This window comes from Hyalella azteca, unplaced genomic scaffold (assembly GCF_000764305.2).
Source record: "Hyalella azteca isolate HAZT.00-mixed unplaced genomic scaffold, Hazt_2.0.2 contig2070, whole genome shotgun sequence".
Taxonomy (NCBI): Eukaryota; Metazoa; Arthropoda; class Malacostraca; order Amphipoda; family Hyalellidae; genus Hyalella; species Hyalella azteca.
In genome coordinates this window covers 85,303-108,564 of record NW_025932358.1, presented here as the reverse complement: position 1 = coordinate 108,564, position 23,262 = coordinate 85,303, and the positions used below count along the sequence as shown (strand labels likewise).

Here is a 23,262-nt window from a genome sequence, read left to right as displayed (position 1 = left end):
TTTTTTAGGTAATTACTTTTATTAAAATACTGTTTTATTTTGCGTGGAGAGAGAGGCCTCCTGGAACAAGGATGAAGTGTAAGCATACACTCGGAAAATTAATGGGTCTCATTGTCCAAATAATGACACACTATTTACCCACAGCACGAGCATAGTATGGACGTAGCACTTATACATCCTTTTGCCGGGCCAAACTGGGTCAGGATGACCCACACAAGGGCAAAATTTAATCGCTATTTGGACAAAACCTCCCTCATTTCTATGAGTGATATGTGTCTCTCCAGCACGTGTAAGTCGTAATATTCGCTCTCTTTTATTTAACTCAAATTTTCTTTTGATCTCAAACATGTAAGGATATTTTTTTACTTTTATTTGCTTAAAATTAAATTGATATTAATTAAAGGTTCTGTTTCACTGGGCAGCCAAGTATCAGGCAATCTTTTTATTTATGGTTTATCAATCAACTTGTTTTAATAAATTTTCAGTCAATAAACATTATATTGATTGACTGTCAGTCAGAATAAATTAGTTATAAACCTATAAATAAATTTTCCCTCATAATTATCAATCAAATGTGTCTTTTAACGCTGCAATTCAGATTTGCATGAATAATTTTTCGGTTGTTGTCTACTTCCATGTGTGGTGTCAACAATATTTGATATTGTTGATGAAACATCTGTTGCTTCATCGGGCTGTACAAGACAGTTAAATATACACTGTCTTACATTGTGTATATCTATCATGAATGATCAAACTTCTCCGAAAATTTCATTTGATAAAAATGGACAAAAATTCTTCATGTGTTGTTTCTTTGGCCCGTTTATATATTTTTATATTGTAAAGAAACTTCTCGTCTTTATATTTTTTTCAGTTTTTGCCGTCATTTATAACATAGCTTCTTGGCATCGGCAATTTTCTTAGGTACTCTATATGCTGATTAATGTCTGTTTATAAATCAATGTTAATTAACAGTGAGCAACCGCAACTCGTTCGATTGGAAGGATCTGCGTTTTGATATTAACATGCAATTGGTTGATAACAAGCTATGAAATATCATTGCATTAAATGTGATCGTTAGGTTAGGTTATAATTACCTCCGAAAGTATTACCGGTCCTATAAAGTAACGAGTTATTCCTTAACTGCTAAGTAACAGATGTATTACTATTGATTACTTTAACAAATAGAAGGTTAGAGTAACAGATGCCCTATTTGTGTAATGCTTAATTAACAGAATAATTTACTTACTTTAACACGTACGTATTATTGTATTTATGTCGCACTTTTTACAATATATTCACTTGTTTGTCGTAGCTCTGTTCAATACCTTCTTTCTGTGTAACGTTCATCTTTTAACAATTGTTAATATTTATGCGATTTGCATGCCTTCCACATGCACCACTAAGAGAAATTAGCAGGTTATTTTGTCCTAATATTGACACTTCTTACCCACTGCGCGAGCAGAGAAGAGACGTAGCACTGATGTGCCCTCTGGCCGGGCCAATCTGGGTCAGGATAAGCGAAGAAGTGCTGCTCTATTGAGACACAGTTAACTCGTACTAAATGTCACATATTCATTAATTTGGGGATTAAAAATTTGCATCCTCGTTCCCTGCAGTTGGGGAAAAATCGACTCCAATAATACAACCTAAATTTTTATTAGTTTCTTTATGCAGAAATGGCGCTTTTTCAACTATTTTGTTGATGTCCAATAAACGCTGGGACAAAGAAACTAGTAAGTTAATAACAATATTTACTCGCTTACGATAAATATTCTCAAAACATTAAAATGATCCAATTAATAATCTATGAATTACCAATTGCCGATTAAATGTTCAGCAGATATATGTACTCAATAATCTATATTCTATACCATATGTACACGAATCCCAATTTAGTATCAATTGCAATACATCCACTCCACCATCATCTCCATACACTCCACCACTCACCATTGTTAAATGAATAGACAATTGGGCAGTTCGAATGATGAAAGTAACACATAAGTTGACCATTAACAATTTGATATGAAGCAGTGAGCTATAACTGTGGCAACGAGGCACAAACCTGCTTCGTTAACAAAAAATTGTTCATGCATCTTTACGTTATCGCGGCGCTTTGTGCGCTTGTAAGTAACAATAAATGAGGAATACACAAATAAATCAATGTGCACAACTTGATCACCATTGCTTCGCTTCCAATTTCAACCCAAGACGCTGAATCCACTTACTGTTCCACTTCACCGCGAGAATTTGATATTCATGGAGCCGAATAAAAGTCAGACATGAAGCAGAATAAGCGTACATGGAGCAGAATAAGAATCGGACATGGAGCAGAATAAGAGTCAGACATGGAGCAGAATAAGAATCGGACATGGAGCCGAATAAAAGTCAGACATGAAGCAGAATAAGCGTACATGGAGCAGAATAAGAGTCGGACATGGAGCAGAATACGAGTACATGGAGCAGAGTAAGAGTAAATGGAGCAAAATAAGAGTCAGACATGGAGTAGATCACAAGTCGGACATGACGCAGAATACGAGTCGGACATGACGTAGAATAAGTCAGACATTGAGCAGAATACGAGTCGGACATGACGCAGAATAAGTCCGACATGGAGCAGAATACGAGTCAGACATGGAGCAGAATAATTCATACTGGCTAACAAAGAAATTATGGAAACGTAGAATCTATTTTAGGATATTACACGATCATCACATTTCAGTGAATGATAACATACAGCATCTACGTAAGAAACGCGTGTCAATGTGTCCGAGGACATCAATTAATTTAATATGGAGTTATTTGTTATCAATCACTTTAATAAGTAATACTTTACTATCAATTACTTCAATAAGTAGTAGGATGAAGCGCGTCATTTGACTTAGAGCTCACAATACGCTAGGCATAATAATAGGTGGGATATAACATATATGCTGTACAGTAGAAGCCTACTAAAATATCAGAATGTTTACTTTAATTTACCTCTAAATATCACATTGGCAGCTCCTTCACCGACAGGAAAACAAACAAGTTTCCCTTCATCATCAGCACAAATATTCATTTCAACTGGAGAGGCTTCAGAGAAAAAAACAGGAATCGTTTACGTGGAGCTATTAGACTATTTTGAAAAGAATAATATCCAGGATAATATAATTATTACTTAAATCAGAAGTTAAGTCTTATACGTATTTATTTCCGAAATTAGTTTAGGTATGCAAGTCCTGGAAATCTTTGACATGTTCACAACGCTTAGATCAAGCAGAAGATTTTTTTACCTGAATGCTAAACTACATAAAAATAATCATGCATAGAGGTAGAAGAATTAATTGTAATGAGATGCATCATAGGCTGAAATAATCTCATTATATTGCACGAAAGTATCTACTAAGTCACCACATTTTTATCATCTCGCCACATTCTCTGCCAGATCCTCATCTCCAAGTTCGTTTTCCCGGAAGCGTGCGTTGTAAACAGCGTTCCTGTGTCCCGCTTCCAGCACCGGCGACAGAATCCCACACAATCCAGAAATCCTTTTCCGGAATCTTTCATTATCGCGTCCAATCTGCTGCCACTCTCCCTTCCGATCAACGTCGATATCGACGTAACACATCGAAACCGAGTCGTTGAAACTCACTTTTTGACCTGAATGGCCGCGGACGTCGTCGTTGATGGCTGTGTCCCACTTCAAGTTTGCTTTTTCGACTTCGGTGAGCGAGTTTTTGCGTTCCTTTTCAACGTAGCCGAGCATTTTACAGACGGTATTGATGGGCGTCTTGATGGTCATTAAACCTTCCCCAAATGCCCAATTGCTGGCGCTTATGCTCCCAGAATTACCGTCAGATTCCCAATCATCGTCTGAAAAACTTAGCCCCGGGGGAGGCTGGGGCTTGTTGGACTGACATCGCCACATGGCGCACAGCGCTTGAGTGGGGCTACGGTAGGGCTTGGCATTGCTGTCCGGTTCAACCTGGGGTTTGGGGTTGCTGCCCGGTCCATCCTGGGGTTTGGGGTTGCTGCCCGGTCCATCCTGGGGTTTGGGGTTGCTGCTCGGTCCAACTTGGAGCTTAACGCTGCTGCTCGGTCCAACCTGGGGTTTGGTGTTGCTGCCCGGTCCAACCTGGGGTTTGGTACCACTCAAGAGCTTGCTTGGAAAACCAGCGCAAAAATCAACTTCGTCACTTTCGGTGTCACTTCCACTGTAGCACTCGTCGTAAGATTCATCATCTGTACTACTCTCCCTTTCCTCAATGCAGTCATCGTTACTCTCAGCACCACTTTCATCGTCAGAGGAAGAGTCATCGTTTTCATCACATTCTGCAGGTTCAGAATCATCTTCTTCAAATGTGATTCCATCATCGTCGTCTTTGACATTATCATCGTCTAGATCACAAAATTCAACCCCACAATCATCATCCTCATCACCAGAGCAGCTAGTAACGCTGTCAACATCATTTTTGTAACTTTTACGAGGATTAAACGACATATTTCTGAGTTTTTCAAAAAGCCAGCAAGGACTTCGTTTGGATTTACAAGACGCAACAGAAGAAGTGTTCGCCAAAATCTCTGAGCATTTATTTTCTGTTTCATGAGCGACATTCCTATCCCGGGATATCGCATCTTCTTGTACTTCGTTCAAATCTCCTCGAACGGGAGACTCCATCTCGACTTCTTTATCTCCTATAACGGATTGTTTACTTTGGTTTGTGTCAATCGTGGCTTCATTTTGATCCTCAAGAAAATGCTTAGGCTCTTCATTCTTCGTTGCGTCGAGTGAAGCTTCTTCTTTAGATTCGTGGGAAGGTTTCATGTAACTTTGAGTGCAACAATTTGTGGTAGAAGTAACGATTTTGCTTGCAACAAACGGTTCTTCAAATGTACAAACGTTCGTTGCAACGCTGTTAGGCTTGGATGGTTGACTTGTTGAAGATTTCTCACGAATGTGGCTGTCTTGCTTGTCTGGCAAAGAATCATTCACCGAAGGAGTTTTTACAGGCATTTTTCCATTAATTTTTATCTCTGCCAAGGCACACGAAGGCGCAATTAATTCAGCCGCTTCAGAACTCCCTACCTTCAAATCTACGCTAGAACCAGACTTGATACTTGATTGACTTTGCATCTCACTTTCTGCTTTCTCTAGATCACCAGAAGAGTTTGTACGAGCAGCTGTAATTCCCTTCATCATCTGCTCTTCATCAAGTGGAGAAGGTAAAGCAGTTGGTTCCGATTTATCTTGATAATTCACTACGATATTATCAGTGATTGGACCTGGGATCCACTCTTTGGCTTCTGGGTTAAGCTTGCTGCTGGCGATCCAGCCTTTCCATTCCTGGGCATCAGGGTTCAGCGCGCTGCCCATCTCGTTTATATGATTAAGTTTCTCCACTCCGTTACCAGCGAGGGGGCTCCGTCTCTTAGGATGGCTAGAACATGGATGTCTGTATCCTTCATTTAAACGCGCCTCTGGAGCTTCCATTACCGTAAATGCGTGGCTAATGGCTGCGTAAGGGAAAGTTTCATTGCCTCGATGGGGATCGTGAAGGGGAAGTGAACTTTCATGAGGACCAAAGGGATACGTAAAATTAAGCCTGTGCGACGTTTGGTTCACGTCAACCACTGAAAATTGTACATTACCCATCATAAAATTAGCACTAGAGACGCCATAAGGCGCTGTGTTGCCATTAACACTACCACACTTACTATCTATACAATCTCCAACGTTCACGATGTTCCAACCTTCATCGAAATCACTAGAATAATTTTCACTATAAGTTGCGTGCATCTCCTTGCACCGTTGCTGGTTTTGGTAGTAGGCGTATATCTGTCGTTGCTCTTCCATAAACTGTTGGTGGTTGAGCTCTTGACGCAGTAATTCGTCTTGCTGAGTACCTAAAACATCGTAGTTATTCCACATCCCTTGCGGAGCTGCGGTGCCATCATGTAAACCTATAACAGTTTCCTTGTTCTGGTACATCTCGTTGGGGTGGGGGTGCCGGGGTTTCGCTTCTCTGGTATGGGAGTGGGAATTGTATGTCTGTTTACTGGGGAAGGAGTAGCGTTGGTTCCTGGGGCTTTTGGATGAACCCGCCACGTAACTTGGGTTCACCCAAGTCGTCGCTTGCTGGTTCATGCTACGGAAAGCCCCAGAAAGCTTCCTCAGAAGATTGTTACTACGACCTGAAATGAAAAAAAATTATGATGCATTGCAGCAGAGAGAAGCACAGAAAACAAAATGTCATGCAAAAAACATATGTACAATCATCCATCACGATAGTAGCCGGGAGCATAGAGTGTGTTGATAAATATATAAGGTTTCGAGCACGACTCGCTCGATCGGCATCAGAGCAAAAGCTGCATTTCAACCGCACACACAATAATCATGTAAACGAGTACTATTTTCATGATAATTTTTCATACTTCTTACGGTTTCAAAATCTGAATTGTACGTTCTGGACTGTATTTTGTATATTGCAGAGGCAAATAAGAGATATTAATTAATGTTTTATTAATCAATGCATTACGTAACGAAGGATGAGAATTTGAAGCGTGTCACACATGGATTTTCCCTAGAACTCTCATGCGATCTAACGATAAATGGTATCTACATGTACTTTCAGGTAACGCGGTGAGAAACACAACATTGATCTACTTAACTAGCACAATTACTCATTAGATTACGTGCATATACTTTATTTGAACTTTTAACCCTACTTAAAGGTTCATTCTTTCAGAGACATCGTCTGTTCTTTGGCTTCACTCACTATGTTAGCGTTTGGACGTAGCAGTCCCAGGCACCGCTAGGGCGCATAACATACCTAAATTGTTTCAAGAACGTCTATGTATAAGACTAGACGTCTGTTGAACTACTATCATTAAGAAAATATATATGCGGTAATACAATATAGTATATAAAACTAGACGTATGGCGAACATAGACACGCGTAAAAAGTCTCCCCTGAGTAGGCATGGTTAGATAAGAGCTACGGAAAATGGTATAACAAAAAAATTAAAATTACTTAAAACAAAACGAAAGCCTGATACGGAAGGAAAGAAGCCTCGGGATTTACGAAACAAAGCAACGTGACTGATTTTGCAGCAATGTAAACACGTATATTATTTATAATGAAATGATTCAAAATATTTTCATAAAAATAAGTCTCGACAATAAGGAGGTAACAGTAATGAAGACAAAGTAAAAACAGTAATAATTTAATAATATGAATGATTTTAAGCATCGTATACCTGTAAATTATTTATAATAACCCGGCCAAACATTTGCATACAAAATTAGTACCAACAATAACAAAGTAATAGTAATTATGACAAAGTAAAAATAATAATAATGTAATGATGAATACCTTCTAGTCAGAACATCAACAATTTGATAATAATAAAACGGCAAATAAATTATTTATAATGAACAGGGCAAATATAAATAACAATATAATCATATATATTGTTACTTATATCATGTAAGTAACGATGAAGAACTACTCACCGGATTGTCCAGGTCCACAAGGTAGACCAGACGAAGGTAGGTCATCTAGACCCACAAAACAATAACCCGCGTCTAGAGCCGTGGTCTCCTGGTATTGATGTGGCGTGGTGAGGTGTGGTGGTGCGGTGGTGTGGTGCGGTGGGTACGATGTGTTCAGAGGTAATGGGGTGGAGGCGCTGAATAGCGATGGGTGATTACACTTGGTGGTTGTGGTGGTGAGGTTGTCGAGTAAACCAGCCCGGACATCACCTGAGAAATAATTATTTCAATGAGTTAATATATTATTATTAAACTTCCTGCTATATATAATATCCGTGATTGTAACAACGGCCACAGTCGTGCCAATGAAAGTCAAGTTAATTAAAATTGAAGTACGTATATTGCATTAAATAAGAAATTTAATTCTATTTAAAATTGTGGAGAATAGTGTGTTAACAATAAGAATTAAGAATCAATAGGTAGTGACCTTAACAGGTAACGGGTGGGAAACCCGATAAGTTAAAGCGTGGGAAACCCCATCCCCCCACACATGTTGGTTGCCCCTCCCCCACACCCGCATGCGAAACTCACGTGGCGGTTTACAGAAGCGAACTTCAGCAGCAATTCTCGACGAGCACGAGCGATAGTGCGGCTAAAATTGAACAATAGTCTAGCCCAAAGTGGGAGATAGTGTGGCTAAAATTAAAATTTAATGATGGAGTGGCTACAATTGAACTATATTGTGGCTCAAATAGAACGATAATGTCTCAGCGTGGGCTATTGTGAGGATAAAGTTGCCACCACATTACCGGCTGGTGCAGCACACTACTCAACAAACGTGTTCCCCAACGCGACCTGAGAAGTGTTCTGTAGTAATAATTAATCCTACAGGATACAGGTAACCCGGTTAACCGGTCTCACGTAACCGTAAAGTTCCATGGGGCAAGTATTCCTGCTACACAGCACAAGTATCGTAGTACGTACACTTGTAGAGAGCGCATGCACTATGGCAAAATATTGTTCTATTATTCAAGATGCTTCTTATATCACACTGAACGTTAGAAAGGTTAGGTATTCGTCACGAAATTTAGGCGTTCCTTATGAAAGTTATGCATTCGTTACGGACATTAAGCATCCTTAAAGAACGTATAGCATTCATTACGAACCTTAGGCGTGTTGGGGACGTATAGTCAGCGCTATACAGAGCGCATGCACTATGGCAAAATATTGTTCTATTATTCAAGATGCTTCTTATATCACACTGAACGTTAGAAAGGTTAGGTATTCGTCACGAAATTTAGGCGTTCCTTATGAAAGTTATGCATTCGTTACGGACATTAAGCATCCTTAAAGAACGTATAGCATTCATTACGAACCTTAGGCGTGTTGGGGACGTATAGTCAGCGCTATACAGACGTCTGTTAAGCGTCATGATCGTTCGTGGAATTAACGTATAAATAGAACGAAATTTTAAGACTATGAATAGGCAAAGCGGTTTGACTATTTTAGTGGCACGTTCATTAATAAACTAAGACGCATCGTGCAGTCAAGATAACAAGATCCATAAATTGCTTATCTCTCTATCTCTTTGCTACACTGTCGTAAACTTGATACGCCAATGAACATAAGTCCGACATCAATGAATCGCCGAACAATACAAATCAACGAATAGGCGTTTTACGATGCCAGGTCCAACAATGTTACTATCAGAAAAATTAATGGCTCATACTGTCCAAAAGTGACGATGATTCCTGTGGGCAGCATTGATACGCCTTTATTCGGACCTAAACTGTCAGGATGAATCACACAAGAGCAAGAAATGCGTCACAATTCGGACAGTCATCCTTCTGAGTATATAACTGTATAAAGGTAACATGTGGTATCAACCACAAGTTAACACTTTACACTCAGAAAAATCAGCTAGACTTCATATAGCGATGCACTATATGTTCTTGTGTGGGTCACCTTGACGCAGCTTGGCTCGGCAAAATCCAGTTTCAGTGCTACGCGCAGAAAGTGTATCGAACTTTTAAGACAAATGATCTAAATATAACGTTTTTCTGAGTATGGGTTCGCAATACGTGGCATTTCCATGCTGCTGCCAACTGATTCTTATTAGCCCTGTTATGTGTTATGCATGCATAACGATAAGCACTATCAGCAGCCAGCTCCTCCTCTTCTGATAAGATACTCTCGAAATTTCCCCATAACCAGCAACTGCTCAACGTAAGAAATTTTCAATAGCTTTCTGCCGTTCACTTCTTGCGTTAATAAACACCATTTTTACGACAGTGAAATGATCTGAACGTACATGATGGTCTACAATCGTGCAGTAATCGCTACGTGACCGACATTCCTGTCGTTAATAGAGGTAATGGAAAGAAATCTAGCCTCAGACATATTTATTACCGCCTCTACACCAAAACAAACCAAAAGAGAACCAGTAAACGAACCTAGGCCTTATTTCGAAACATATCCTATACAACGTCAGCTTAAAAAGTAATAAAAAAGGAGAGTGACATAATGCACCAAGAAGCATAATTTAATGACCCGAAAAGGTCAGAAAAAATATTCAGTGCAGCCATTTACCTCAACTAATACTAATTAAAACTAAGCAATTCAACTAAAACATCATTAAACTACTGTTTTGACATTGGAAGGTAGTTAAAATTAGAGCACACCAACTAAGACGAGCAAACCTAGCATAGTTCATTCACCTTCAAATTATTTCCGATCGTCACAGCATCTACTTTATCCATCTAATTGCTAAATGAATTTTGTAAACAGTGAGCTAATTACACGTAAAAATAGCTGAAAAAGTGCTAGCTATTATGCAAGGGTGGAAAGAGAGAGTAATTCTACCAGCGAGAGTTGCACTCAAGATATAATTAATTTTAAATCAATCGACAGCACTGTTACTGTTCGACAGAGCTCTGTAAATGTTGGACAGAACTCAGGCAATGTTAGACAAAGCTCAGTTAATGTTGGACAGAGCTCTGTCAATGTTGGACAGAGCTCACTTAATGTTGGACAGAGCTCTGTCAATGTTGGACAGAGCTCAGTTAATGTTGGACAGAGCTCTGTCATTGTTGGACAGAGCTCAGGCAATGTTAGACAGAGCTCAGTTAATGTTGGACAGAGCTCTGTCAATGTTGGAGAGAGCTCAGTTAATGTTGGACAGAGCTCTGTCAATGTTGGACAGAGCTCTGTCAGTGTTCGCTGTGCAAATATATGGACCTATCAGCGTGTAGCACAACATTCGGCAATCATAGCACATGACAATCACCGGCAGCTTCTCTTTACTACACGCTAATGCTCGAGATCGTTAAAAATTATTTCGTACGAACATAAAGCATTACATAAATTAATCATTACGAATAACGGCACTAACGAGTGTTGCTTACAACACTTCCTGATATCACACGTGTTGCTTACAACACTACTTCTACTTGAGATGACACGTGTTGCTTACAACACTAATTGAAATCACACGTGCTGTTTACAACTACTTGAGATCACACGTGTTGCTTACAACACTACTTGAGATTACACGTGTTGCTTACAACATTACTTGAGATCACACGTGTTGCTTACAACATTACTTGAGATCACACGCTTAAACAACAAAGATTACGAGCACCATTTCACAGCCATGTGTTGTTATTGTGCTGACTTATAAACTAAAAATTACGAGGGAGCAAAGTCCTATAATATTTTTACACTAAACAAATAAATACCCGAACCCGAGATAGTATAACCTGAGCACAAATTAAATGGAAATAAGCGTTATTTAGCACCGACGCTAACTGGCCACAGCGAACTGGACAGACAGAAGAGTAAACGCACTAGATAAAATAAAACAGCGTGGTCTTATCTAATGGCAAGCTATCATCAATGGAATTAAAACTAACCTCCGAGGAATAACCTCTCCTTCATTAATGGGTTTGTTACTCGGGAACATCAAACTTAAAAACAACGTCGATAAACTAAATTAGAATCTACAAATTAGTGAAATTACTCAGCTATTGTTCACAAATCAATCAGTTTTATTCTAAACCAGTCAGCGCATAAGGTGATTACAAGTAACTGTGGTGCCACGCTAATGAAAGACACTAGTCTGTGTGGTAACACATTCCGTCAACAAATCAACCAACAAGAGAATTTCTCTGAAATGCTATATTAAATGAGTCGAGAATCAAAGAATGTGAATAGCTTAGTAATACTAATGATTTCCTGGCACTTTATTTTTAGTGTGATATACTAATAGTTCAGCAATATTCTTGAACACTTCTATGCTCTGATCTTTTTCTTAAATATTAATTGTTTACCAATATTGTCGATACCAGAGCATTAATATTTCAACTCAATTAATGCGATAAGTAATCTCTATGAACGATAATAGAAAAAAATGCTTGGAATATAATTTATTAACCAAAAGCACGCCCTTGTGAGCGTACAACGGAGTATGCAAATTTCAACACATCCGATCAAATGACCAACACAATAAAAATATCGACACCATAAAAAAACAATGCCTTTGCGTAATATCGACAAAATTCAAGCGTAACATCCCGCATTTTTCATGCGCAAAATCAGCACACTAATGACCAAGATGACACATAGCAATAAATGAAAATCATTCATCATCTTCGTCGGATGAAGGATCGAACTCGCATTCAAAAATTTCATACGTACAATCAGAAAACAAATGACGAGCGATGATGTTCTTAAGTTGATGTGCTAAAGCAATATATGCCATTCCATTAATGGTGATGATGAAGCAATGGATGCAAATCATTCATCATCTTCATCTGACGAGGGATCGTACTCAGGTCGGCCTGCAGCACGCCGCTCCCGCGCTCTATCCGCCACACATTGTATCCAGCACCTGCCGCTGCGCGCCTCCTGATGTTCACTGAGGAACGCGTGTAGCAAACGCTTGTCCACACGCAGGTTAAACATTACTTTACGTCGCCGCCCGCTGGCTGGGTTATCCACAGGTGAACCAGGAACCTGGTCCCACACATGTTCAGGTGAGGCAGCAACCTGGTTCTCTGCCTCATGCTCAGGTGAGGCCGGAAGCTGGTTCCCTGCCTCACATTCAAGTGAGGCAGGAACCTGGTTCAGCACAGCACTTTCGTTCATTTCGGCGCCGTCGTCCTGAGGACATTCATCATCAAAGAATTCATCTTTAAAATCAGAAGCAACTTTGAAGCTTCCATTACAATCAACGTTTTCTGTCCAAGCGAAGTCATCGCCCGCATCAGTTTCATCGCTAGACTTTTCGTCACCTTCATATGATGAAATAGACATTTTGCTGGAAGCCGAGGTGATGGGTGGCGGGTAAGATGAACTTAATGGAAGCGGTGCGCAGTTCTCGATAGAGACGACAGCAACAGCGTCTCTGTGGCCGTCAGGATGGACTAGGATATCGAACTGCTCGATGACGCCATCGTAGCACAAGTCTTCATAGTCCACCCCGTGTTCCGCAACGCACGATCCCGTCTCATACAAGGCCACGTTCATCACCAACTGCAATGGTCGGTCGACATGAGCAGGAGATACGACAGCAAAGTTTGAGTGGGCATTCGAGTCGGAGATTTGTTCAGACGAGCTTGGACCTTCTGATACATTTGACGCGGTGTTGTGTTCACCAGGAAAAAGAATGTTGTCATCCGAAGAGGAATTTGTAGGTATGAGATTTAGAGTAACTTCTAAAGACGTAACTTGAAGCTTGCCACTTGACTCGCATCCTGCTAGTATGTCATACCTGGAGTCGCTCTCTGGCAGATCTGAGCTCACCATTTGAACATTTTTGCCCTCACTAGCCAAGTGAGTATCATTCGAATCGTTCTTTATTTGTCCCTCGTTGGTCATAAGGTCGGCACTACAGTTCTCACCATCATGAAAATTAACATCAAGTTTTTTCGAACTGAACATTTTCTGAGGCGACAATTCGGCCCCTGAAGACCTCTGTAGCTCAGGACTTGATGCCTCGTAAGCGCAACTGCTATGGATCGGCCCATCACGTTCGCCACAAGGAGCCTCCAGCAAATCAGGTCCTTGATCCCGCATAAGAACTTCAATGCGAGAAGAAACAGCGCTCAAAAAGTCACACGGAGCAGGGGTTTTCCGGCATGGAATGAAGCCCAAAGATGGCGAGTTATCAGGACCTTTCATTGAAGACTTGGACGGAAAACAGCCCCAGTTTGGGGAATGGACTTTGGGTTTTGGAAGAACTTTGAAGACGACACCAGCGACCACACGCTCGTGACTGGTCTCGCTGTAATACACCTCCCAGCGTCGGTTTGCTGCCTGCACTTTCATACGCTCTGCTTCTATTTCCATTGCGATTGTCTTTTCGTGTTCAGTGGTTTGGGAAGAATCTGACTTTGCGGTTGTTGAACTCGATGGTTCCGAAGCTTCAAATAAGTCAAATGTAAGACCCAAGTCATCGTCACTGTCTATATCATCGCACGTCATGAACTGCACAGAATCGTCACTGTCATCATTAGCATCATCGTCATCATCCATATCATCAGTTGGTTCACCATCCTCAGAATCTAGGAAGCTGTCATCCATGAACTCAACTTCGTCTTCAGATTCATCCGCGTTGGACACAATCTCGTTCTCGTCTGAGCTGTCGCTCTCGCTGGATTCCTTGTTATCTGAATCACTCTCACAGGATTCATCATTATCTGAGCCACTCTCGTCGGAATCCTTTCTGCCTGGATCACTCTTACAGGATTCTTCATTATCTGATTTACTCAAACGGGAATCGTCGCTATCTGAATCGCGGTCATTTAAATCCTGGAAATCATCACCTGCCACAACACTACATTTCGTGAGAATCATTTCAATGCAAGCCTTCTTCAAATAGGTACCAGTTTTACACTCCATGCTAGTGTCATAGCCATCATCACCACGACAGTCAAAGTCTGTCACAGAATAATTAAGCTTTTCAGCTGTGCAGGAACCACATGTAATGTCTTCATCGATGCCAACACATTGATCTTCGTCGGCAGAATTTGAAGGCATTGCCGAGTCAACTTTGGGCCCTTCAAAGCTATCATCAGAACAACATTTATCTTTAGGCTTTGAAAAGATTTCTACAACATCAATTTCATCATCTTTTGAACTAGCATCACCAACTGGGTTGTACACCTCCCGGCCCTGGCAAACTTTAGTAGGTTCAAAGGCTACATCGTTATCTTCCTCAGCAGATGCTTCATGCGACTCCCAAAAATCAGGATTATCCAAGACTACATTGCTTATCAAAATGGGACATTTTGTTACAATATCCGATTCATTGGCGGCTGACTTAAGATTACTTAAGGCATCAGAAACTTTGTGCGAGACATCAGGCGTGGAAGTTGGGTGCATAGCATTCGAGTGAGTACAGGGAATGTTGGGGTTAGCAGCGCAACTAGCATCACAAGACGAGACGTCATCTCTAGGGGAGATGTTATCTCTAGGTGAGGTGCTATCACTAGACGAAGTGTTAGCAAAACAATAAGCAGGACAGTGGGAAGGCTCAACACAGGACTGGCAGCGCTCGCACTCTGTGAACAACACAAGCCACAAACAAATGCGTTAGTTCAAGCAGAAAAGGAATTAAAGCAAAACAGGGTTTTGAGCTTGCCAAGCGACATGGAATCACAATCTCAGAATCATAATTGCAATAAAAAATAAGTGAATGAATTGCAATAAAAAAATAAGTGCAGGAAAGAATCATCACAAAGCAAAAGTCAGTGCGAAGCAAAAAAAGTGTATAAGCAAGAATGGTTGTTTATGGGGTTATTAACAATCCTTGATAATTTCATAATGCAAATCTAAGCAATAATGATTGAGATGACCGTGGACTGTATAGTATAATGAACTTATCAAACAAAAATTAAGCCTGTTACTTTTAAATCCATTGAGTTCAAATTATTAATAGAGTGGCAACAGCATAAGAAATGGTCAAATTTCAAAACTAGATTTGCCACCAAGACAAAGCAATAATAACTTACATGCACACAAAAATTTAAAGTTGTAAAAAGCAAAATCTAAAAAGAAACAACCACCTCTGAGCTAATAGAGTTTACAGGAGGTACAGTAAAAAATGTTTTTTCTAGACAAGATTAAACTAAATGATTTCAAATAATTGATCAAAATGTATCTTAAATTTTTGGTATGCAATTACGCAAGGGAATGAAATAGCATAGGTATTAGGCATGGCAGAAGGAGTGCAAAAATGCAAGTCTAGGAAGTATACATAATATAACATGACAGGAAAAAAAACACATAAATGCAAGCAAACAATTTTAAGAACCAGCAAAGCAGAGTAAAAGTTCTCTACATGTCAGGCATAGATGGTGTTTGACCTCTAATGCATTTCCTTCTCTCTAATTCATTTAAGGCTAGAATTTAGCTGTAACAAAAGGCTGTGTTTATTTTTTGTTTCTCTTTCTATCATGAAGATCTTTGATATAGAATAACAGAATAGAAGAAAGCATATATACATTTTTGGCTAGCCAATCTTCAATAAGCTCAAGACAAAACTAGAAATTTGGATTAGACAATAGAAAAAAATCTCACACAACTTAATAACACATAATGTGACAAGGTAAGATCTTGCAACTAGGCCAGTGATTCTAGTGCTAGGTATGAGCTGTTGCTACTAGTTTGGAGAACTAAATTGATTAGGTGAGAGCTGCTGCTACAAATTGGAGAACTAACATGACTAGGAAGATGTTGCTGTTACATTGGAGAACTAACATGACTAGGAAGATGTTGCTGTTACATTGGATATCTAACATGACTAGGAAGTGACTAGGAAGATGTTGCTGTTACATTGGAGATCTAACATGACTAGGAAGATGTTGCTGTTACATTGGAGAACTAACGTGACCAGGAAGGGAATGAAGCTACTAGTGTGGCTAAGAACAGGCAGGAAAAGTCCAACAAAGAAATAAGTGAAATATTTTTTAACTTTCAATGCCTTATTGGCTATTGCCATTAGGTAGGTAATTCAGATGCAGTATGCAAGGACATAGAGTCATATCAGAGTTTCATGCAGAAGGCATCACTATTTGAATAATACAGCCCATTCATGTTCCTGGGTGTAGGGATTCATTCACACACATAGGATAAGATCTTGCATGCAGTGCAGATGCTGTGGCTAAATAGCAACTTATAAAAGATTACTCATGAAGCCATTCCAAAATGTAATTGCATGCTTTATAATGGGCTATATAAATGGTATACATGTTGTGGTAACAGATAAGCCATAATTAATCACTATTCCAAAGGAGAAAAGTTTGATAAGGAAAAAAAACAATAGCACTCACCTGCAGGCATAGCAGCAGAAGCCGATCCTGTTGAGTTGACTATAGTCGAAGACATGATTGCGACAGAAGTGAGGTACCAATTTATTCAGTTGTTGGTAGTTCACACACACAGCCTTTGGAACCCTGTAGGAAAACCATAAGGCATCAGAATTATGAACAATATCCTAAATAAGCAATAGTTATCTTATTTCAAGTCCCATGCAATGTTGTCTTACTTTGAATTGATTAAAAGATGAAGAAAAAAAACAAATAACAGGTAATTTTATAGCGAGCTTCATTATTAAATTTTGAGGTACACAAACCATAACTTTAAGGTAACTACAGCAGCAATGAGTAATAGGGGTTTGTGTTTTGGCAAAAATCGGGTATATTTATACTCTTAATACAAATTCGTCTGGTGACTAAGGCAAATAAGCTGTTTGTCTTTTAGCAAATTCTGAGATATTCAAAATTCAGGGAAGCTCTAAATCAATTGAGAAATTGAATAAAAAAGACATGATGGGCCTCTAAACTTGGCCTATTCTTCATCCAGGCAATCATACATGGGAGTGTATGATGGATAAATTTTTACATATATGACTATATAATTTAATTGAAGCAATTTACAAATGTAACATAAATTCTATGATTATAATGACAAGTGTTAAGGGGAGCATCTGGTCAAAATTTTTGGATTTTGGCTTTTCCAGTTTTTAGTCTCATCTTAAAGCTGACATTCTGAGATATCCAACGGTACCAAAACCATCTCTGTACGTTGATTTATGCATTCACTACAGATCCCGTAATGGGGGGGAGGTGTCCGGGCCCCTTCAGTGAAGTTAAAGACTGAAATTACCTGGCCAGGCACCATAAAGGGGATCGTCTGACATAAAGCGGCCAATTATGACATTCTCTAGTTCTTATACTCATCTTAAAGCTGCTTTTTCTGATGCATTCAACGGTACCAAAAACATCTCTGTACATTGAATTATGGATTCACTACAGATGCCAAAGGGGAGGGAGGTGGGAGGGTTCTTTAACAAATAATATAGGACTAAATTAGCTGCCAGGCACTAAAAATACTGTGTCTGCTAGAGCCAATAGTGTGTCTGCTAGAGCCATATATATTATTTTGTCTGCGACGTAATTAGTGATAGATATTTTCTACCTACATTTTGGGAAAAAATTCTAGCACATAATTTCATAAATATATATACCAACCAGAATTGCCACTTGCCAGTAGGAATAACCAACTTAAACCAAGTCATTTAAATCTGGATTCTGGAATGACAGTTTAATGGCAGAAAACCTGACTTTTCAATTTTCAGTGACCTTTTTGTATGAGGCATCATTTACCTACTCCCATAAGGGTATTTAACAATATAAAATATTGAACACGTTAGAGGACCTAGTATTACCCTATTTATACCTAATTTTAAAATTATATAACAGGTGACATTGAGTGCTCTGGCCTATTCTCAAAATATCAACAAACGTACAAGCTTTTGTGTTTCTTTACACTTTACAGGCTTGCACCTATATTAGGAATTTAATACAATTACAAACAGGTGCACAAATCACTTCTCAAGTTATTGCAAATTATTGTTAAATACCATCCTGAAGGGATTGCCCTGAAACATAGGTATAGAAAAGACTCAAAGGAGCAAATCTGAATAGGTAGGTTAGGTTAACTCACTTTTGACTTAATCAGATGACAGATGATTCAGATCAGTCAGATCAGGAGCTTCCGAGTAGCAGACTTACTCAAATCTCAGAAAAAAATCATCGCTGATTTTTTAAATTCTTCTATCTGATTGTAGTGTCAACAGTTCTAGAATTGCAATCGAAAATTCGGATCGATAAACTTCTACAAACTACACAAGACTTCAAAACAATGTCTGCACCGACGCCGCCTTTCCAACTAAGGTTCCAACTCCAAGGCCAGTTTCTCGACTTCAACACTTTATTTAGGCGTAATATGGCGGAAAGTTTGTGGAGCGAGTATCCGTTGCAAATACGATCAGATGGCAAACTAAAAAAGCTTACGCGATGTAAATGCGGTAATTGACGCTTAGAAGACATTTTTAAAAAACACACTAACATTGCACATGTGGTTTGGCCATTGCGATAAACAATATTCACAAGTACTGCACGTCTTCACTTCTTCGATTCTCAAGGACAAATGGCGAGGAAGAACCGATAGTCCGAAACATCAGGTCGTGGACAAAAATTTCCCTATATTTAAAAAAGACCCTAGACAAATAATGCCTAATAACCTATTTATTCGATAGATACTTATTTTCTATATAGATTATGTCAATGAATTTTATTTGATAATTATTATTCCTATTGTTTGTTGATGACGGTGATATATGATGGACGGATGCGGCCAAACAAAAGTTCTCGAAATTTACGTTGAACTTTTACCCTAAAAACTAGTTCTCCGCATAATGAATATTTTATACAATGAAAGGTATTAATAATGATTTGGATATGAAAAATTATCGCAGCTGAATCTAAGTTTTAGTCTAGAAAGCCTACTTGGCCATTTATCTGGAATGGAACGCGGACTAATATCATTGATTGCATCAGCTATTTTAGGCATTATTATAATAAAGTCAATTTAATGAACAAATTTTCAAATGTTCATTATATTGATAATGTTGAAAAATTTTCTTCGGAATTGTTTCGAAATCGAATTACGGATGTTTGGTTACTATTCATGTACATCCAAAATAAATTCGTCATGGTTTCGTCATAGGTATGGACTCGTGATGTCGTCAGAATACCAGTTGCTCACTGAATCGACACTTTTGCGGCTCACGAACACTATGATTTTCTCATAACAGCTTGTCATCCCCACGTGATTTTTAAAAGATGATGGTCATTATGGCCTTCGAAGGTATCATTTACTTGAGTTTTCTGACCAGTTTTATTCAATTTCGCTCTATGTCTAGTGATTGTTTGTGTTATTCAAGTTTGAGAGATAATTATTCGAGTTAGATTATTCAGTAGAGACTGCATTTAATTAACATATTTAGGTGGTCGAACAATTTTTCGGATGACTGTGGTAGGTTTAATGCCTTTTATAACTTGGTAATTATTTAATTAATGTAGTTGTATTCTAGACGTCGTTACATATCAAAATCACTACTTGAAATCTGTTTTTTATTTATCTTGTATAAACAATTATATACCGCTATCCAATTCTAATTTCTCATGTTGTTTTCTAAAGAATATATGTCTGAAATTGTAAATAAATAGGTAGTATTCATTCAAAGCTCATAATATATTAGTTGTCTGCCTTATATATTTGTATATACCGGCCAAATCAAGTCAGGATATATTTATTGTAGGTTTGATTTTTCGTCAATAAATTACCGGCTCGCAAAATGTATTGGATTAAGGAGAAAAAAATGTTCAACGTGTTGATCGGTTGTCTATATTGAATGAAAGTTGTCCAAAAATGCATTTCATTAAAATTTATCAATTTTAAAAAGCTATAATAGTCACGAAGATAATTTGATTGCATAAAAGACATTATAAAAGTTTCACACTCCAGCTATCCTGAGCGGCGCAATACTCCCACGCAATGTAAACAATTGAAGCAATCAAATGTCGTTATAAATTCTAATCGCGAAAGGCTCGGTCGCAAACAAAGCGTCCAGAATTCATCAAACAATGGAAATATTAAAAGAGAGAATGCATATCTTACGACCAGAGCGTGTTGTGTTATAATCTTCAGAACCATTCCTACGATGGTCGGAACCATTCCAACAATTCCTGCCATAGTTCCTTCCATTCCTACGATGGTAGGAACCGTTCCTACAATTCCTAACATAGTTCCTACCATTCCTACGATGGTCGGAACAATTCCTACCATGGTTCTTACCATTCCTTCCATGAAATGAACCATTCATACCATTCCTGCCTATGGTTACTACCATTCTAACCATGGTTTAGTCACCATTCCGACAGTATTTAGGAACCCAGAACCTGGTCGTCTCAGTCCAGTAAGGTTTCTGGAAATTTCGAGCTTATGTTTACAGTTTACTGAAGCACACGCTTATCGAATACTAATTACGCACATTCAGAAAAATGAGAGGGTTATACTGTCCAAATATAGACCCACTTGCTTGCACACAGCGAGAGCAGAGAGCTCACGAGTACTGCTTTTTATCGGGCCGAGCTGAGTGGGTCAGGATGACCCACAAACGGGCCAAAGAGTGCATTAATACTTTGACAATGTCTCGCTCATTTCTCTGAGTGTACCAAGGCATGTCCAGAAACAACAATATAAACAACAATTTTAACCCGACCCAAAATTAACTTTAATCCAAGTAAGATGACGATAGCAACTTAAACATCAATACTTTTACATCACGTTATGAGAACTAAGTGACTGATGTAAATACAGTTTTAGCATTAGTTAGTTTAATTAAATAACCAATTATTTTATAAATTAGTTAGTTAATTATTTTATTAATTTTTAAATATTAACCAGCAACTGAAAATAACAATCAATAACAACACTTTAATATTGAATATATTAATTTCGGCTGACATAGCTTAAATGTTATTGGCTTATCAAATAATATAATATTTATAATTCATATGAGGCTACTGCGTTGCTCCTCAACAGTAGTTCTGAACCGTCTGAGGTGGATGAGTGATTCATGACTAAACCGATTGCCAGTCTTACGAAACTCTTGCGTTATATGACCAATAATGATAAAGTAGTAATAATATTAATAATAACAAAGTAGTAACTCAATATAGCATATAGATCCATGTATATGACAATATTTTTGAATAACTATAAATGAATCACAGAATTTAAACGATGTATTGTAGTGCGGAGATGTATAGATTTAATGTGTGTATGTAAGCAACATGTTGTGGTTGAGTCCGATTATATCTTAAACTTGTTCCCCAAGATTTAACAATAAAAAGCTGCCAGAATTCATTTTTGTCATTGGCTTTAACTTAAATTCGTTCGGGCCAGATATTTTTGTTTTATACATGCACGAAGCTTACGTGTCAATTTGTCAGGGTGAGGCTCTAGAGCTGCGTGATAAAAGGCAGTTTAAATGGGTTCTCCCACATCGCGGATTCAAGGTCAAATGCTATTAGCGAATCTACAGCGTTAAATTTGTTGTACGACATGTTAAATATTGTTTTTTCATCGAAGAACTCGGAATGAATCTGATATATAAGTTTTATTCAAAGATTCATTCATTATTTGTACGCTTGTGAAAGTGCACAAAAGAGTGCTTGTTCTGTGCAAATCTCCGTAAATTGGTTTTTAGAAAAGCATTTGTGCAGAAGAAGTGCAGCTCAATGGAAAGAACAATAGTATAGTATAGTATAGTATAGTATAGTATAGTATAGTATAGTATAGTATAGTATAGTATAGTATAGTATAGTATAGTATAGTATAGTATAGACTGTATAGTATAGTATTGTATAGTATAGTATAGTATAGTATAGTATAGTATAGTATAGTATAGTATAGTATAGTATAGTATTAGTATAGTATAGTATAGTATAGTATAGTATAGTATAGTATAGTATAGTATAGTATAGTATAGTATAGTATTAGTATAGTATAGTGTCATATCTTCGGCATTGAAGAATAGGCCTGGATAGGCCTGTCGCTGATTATTGTACTTTTCTTGACTAAACTGGCCTTTTGATCAAATCTTTTTAACGGACGGTAGATTTAAAATCGCTTCTAGATATCAGTTGTTCCGTAGGGTACGAGGCATTTCAAGACTAAACACACGCTCCTGCATGGCCTTGTCTAGTCTGTTCTTGAACGCGTTCATACTCGGAGCGTCAACAATATCTTCGGGGAGGCTGTTCCACATGTCGGTGACTCGAAGCGAGAAGAAATATTGTCGCGAGAGAAGTGGCACAGCAGTTTTTTTAGTTTATAGCCGTGGCCCCTGGTGTTGGTCCTTGTTTCAAATTCTAGTAATCCTTCTGGGACCTTGTATAAACCGTGGGTATACTTGTATACTTCAATGAGGTCAGTCAGGTCACCACGCAGGCGACGATAACGGAGACTAGGAAGCTTCATAAACTTTAATCTTTCTTCATAAAACTTGCTCTTTAAGACCGGTCGGACACTTCCAGTTGAGTTGAAGGTGAAATTAGGTTTTGTAATCGAGTTCGCAGGCCAGTTCGCAGGCGAGTCCGCGGAAGTGTCGATTCGGTCCCTTTAACCTGGAATTACCCTTTTGCATGTCTGTGAACATTCTCCACTAAATTTTTGTCCTTTTCAAGTCTCGGTGACCACACAATAAACATAAGCACTGAACTCATTTTTCGTAAGCATGGGTAAGATAAATACTATTAGCAGCCAGCAAAAAACTAAGGTTTTTGAGAATGTAACAACCTGATATGTTCAATCAATGCAATATCTATATACCACTATGAACCTTACAAGCTGGAACACATAAAAAATTCAATTGT

At 38.5% G+C, this 23,262-nt stretch overlaps 1 protein-coding gene across 2 annotated transcripts; it reads right to left on the bottom strand.

Moving 5' to 3' along the window:
• Positions 1-1,640: 1,640 nt before the first annotated feature.
• On the bottom strand, positions 1,641-18,956 carry LOC108664490. Of its 2 annotated transcripts, XM_018151084.2 has the most exons (4): positions 18,482-18,956; positions 16,807-16,929; positions 7,496-7,744; positions 1,641-6,174 (listed from the first exon to the last, which is right to left on the bottom strand). In XM_018151084.2, exons 2-4 carry the CDS (start codon positions 16,859-16,861, stop codon positions 3,404-3,406), a joined length of 3,075 nt encoding a protein of 1,024 aa, XP_018006573.1. In that variant the 5' UTR covers positions 16,862-16,929; positions 18,482-18,956; the 3' UTR covers positions 1,641-3,403. The 2 variants fall into 2 exon arrangements, with proteins under 2 accessions (XP_018006573.1, XP_047740958.1); XM_047885002.1 differs by lacking the exons at positions 1,641-6,174; positions 7,496-7,744 and adding an exon at positions 9,862-15,036.
• Positions 18,957-23,262: the final 4,306 nt, after the last annotated feature.

What these genes read in the sequence shown, in the direction of transcription:
- LOC108664490 (XM_018151084.2), bottom strand. Translation starts at nt 16,861, where the DNA reads ATGTCTTCGACTATAGTCAACTCAACAGGATCGGCTTCTGCTGCTATG. An exon ending in TTCTGCTGCTATGCCTGCAG is followed by an intron (nt 7,745 to 16,806) that starts GTGAGTGCTATT and finishes ATTATTTCTCAG; the next exon opens with GTGATGTCCGGGCTGGTTTA. An exon ending in TTGTGGACCTGGACAATCCG is followed by an intron (nt 6,175 to 7,495) that starts GTGAGTAGTTCT and finishes TTTTCATTTCAG; the next exon opens with GTCGTAGTAACAATCTTCTG.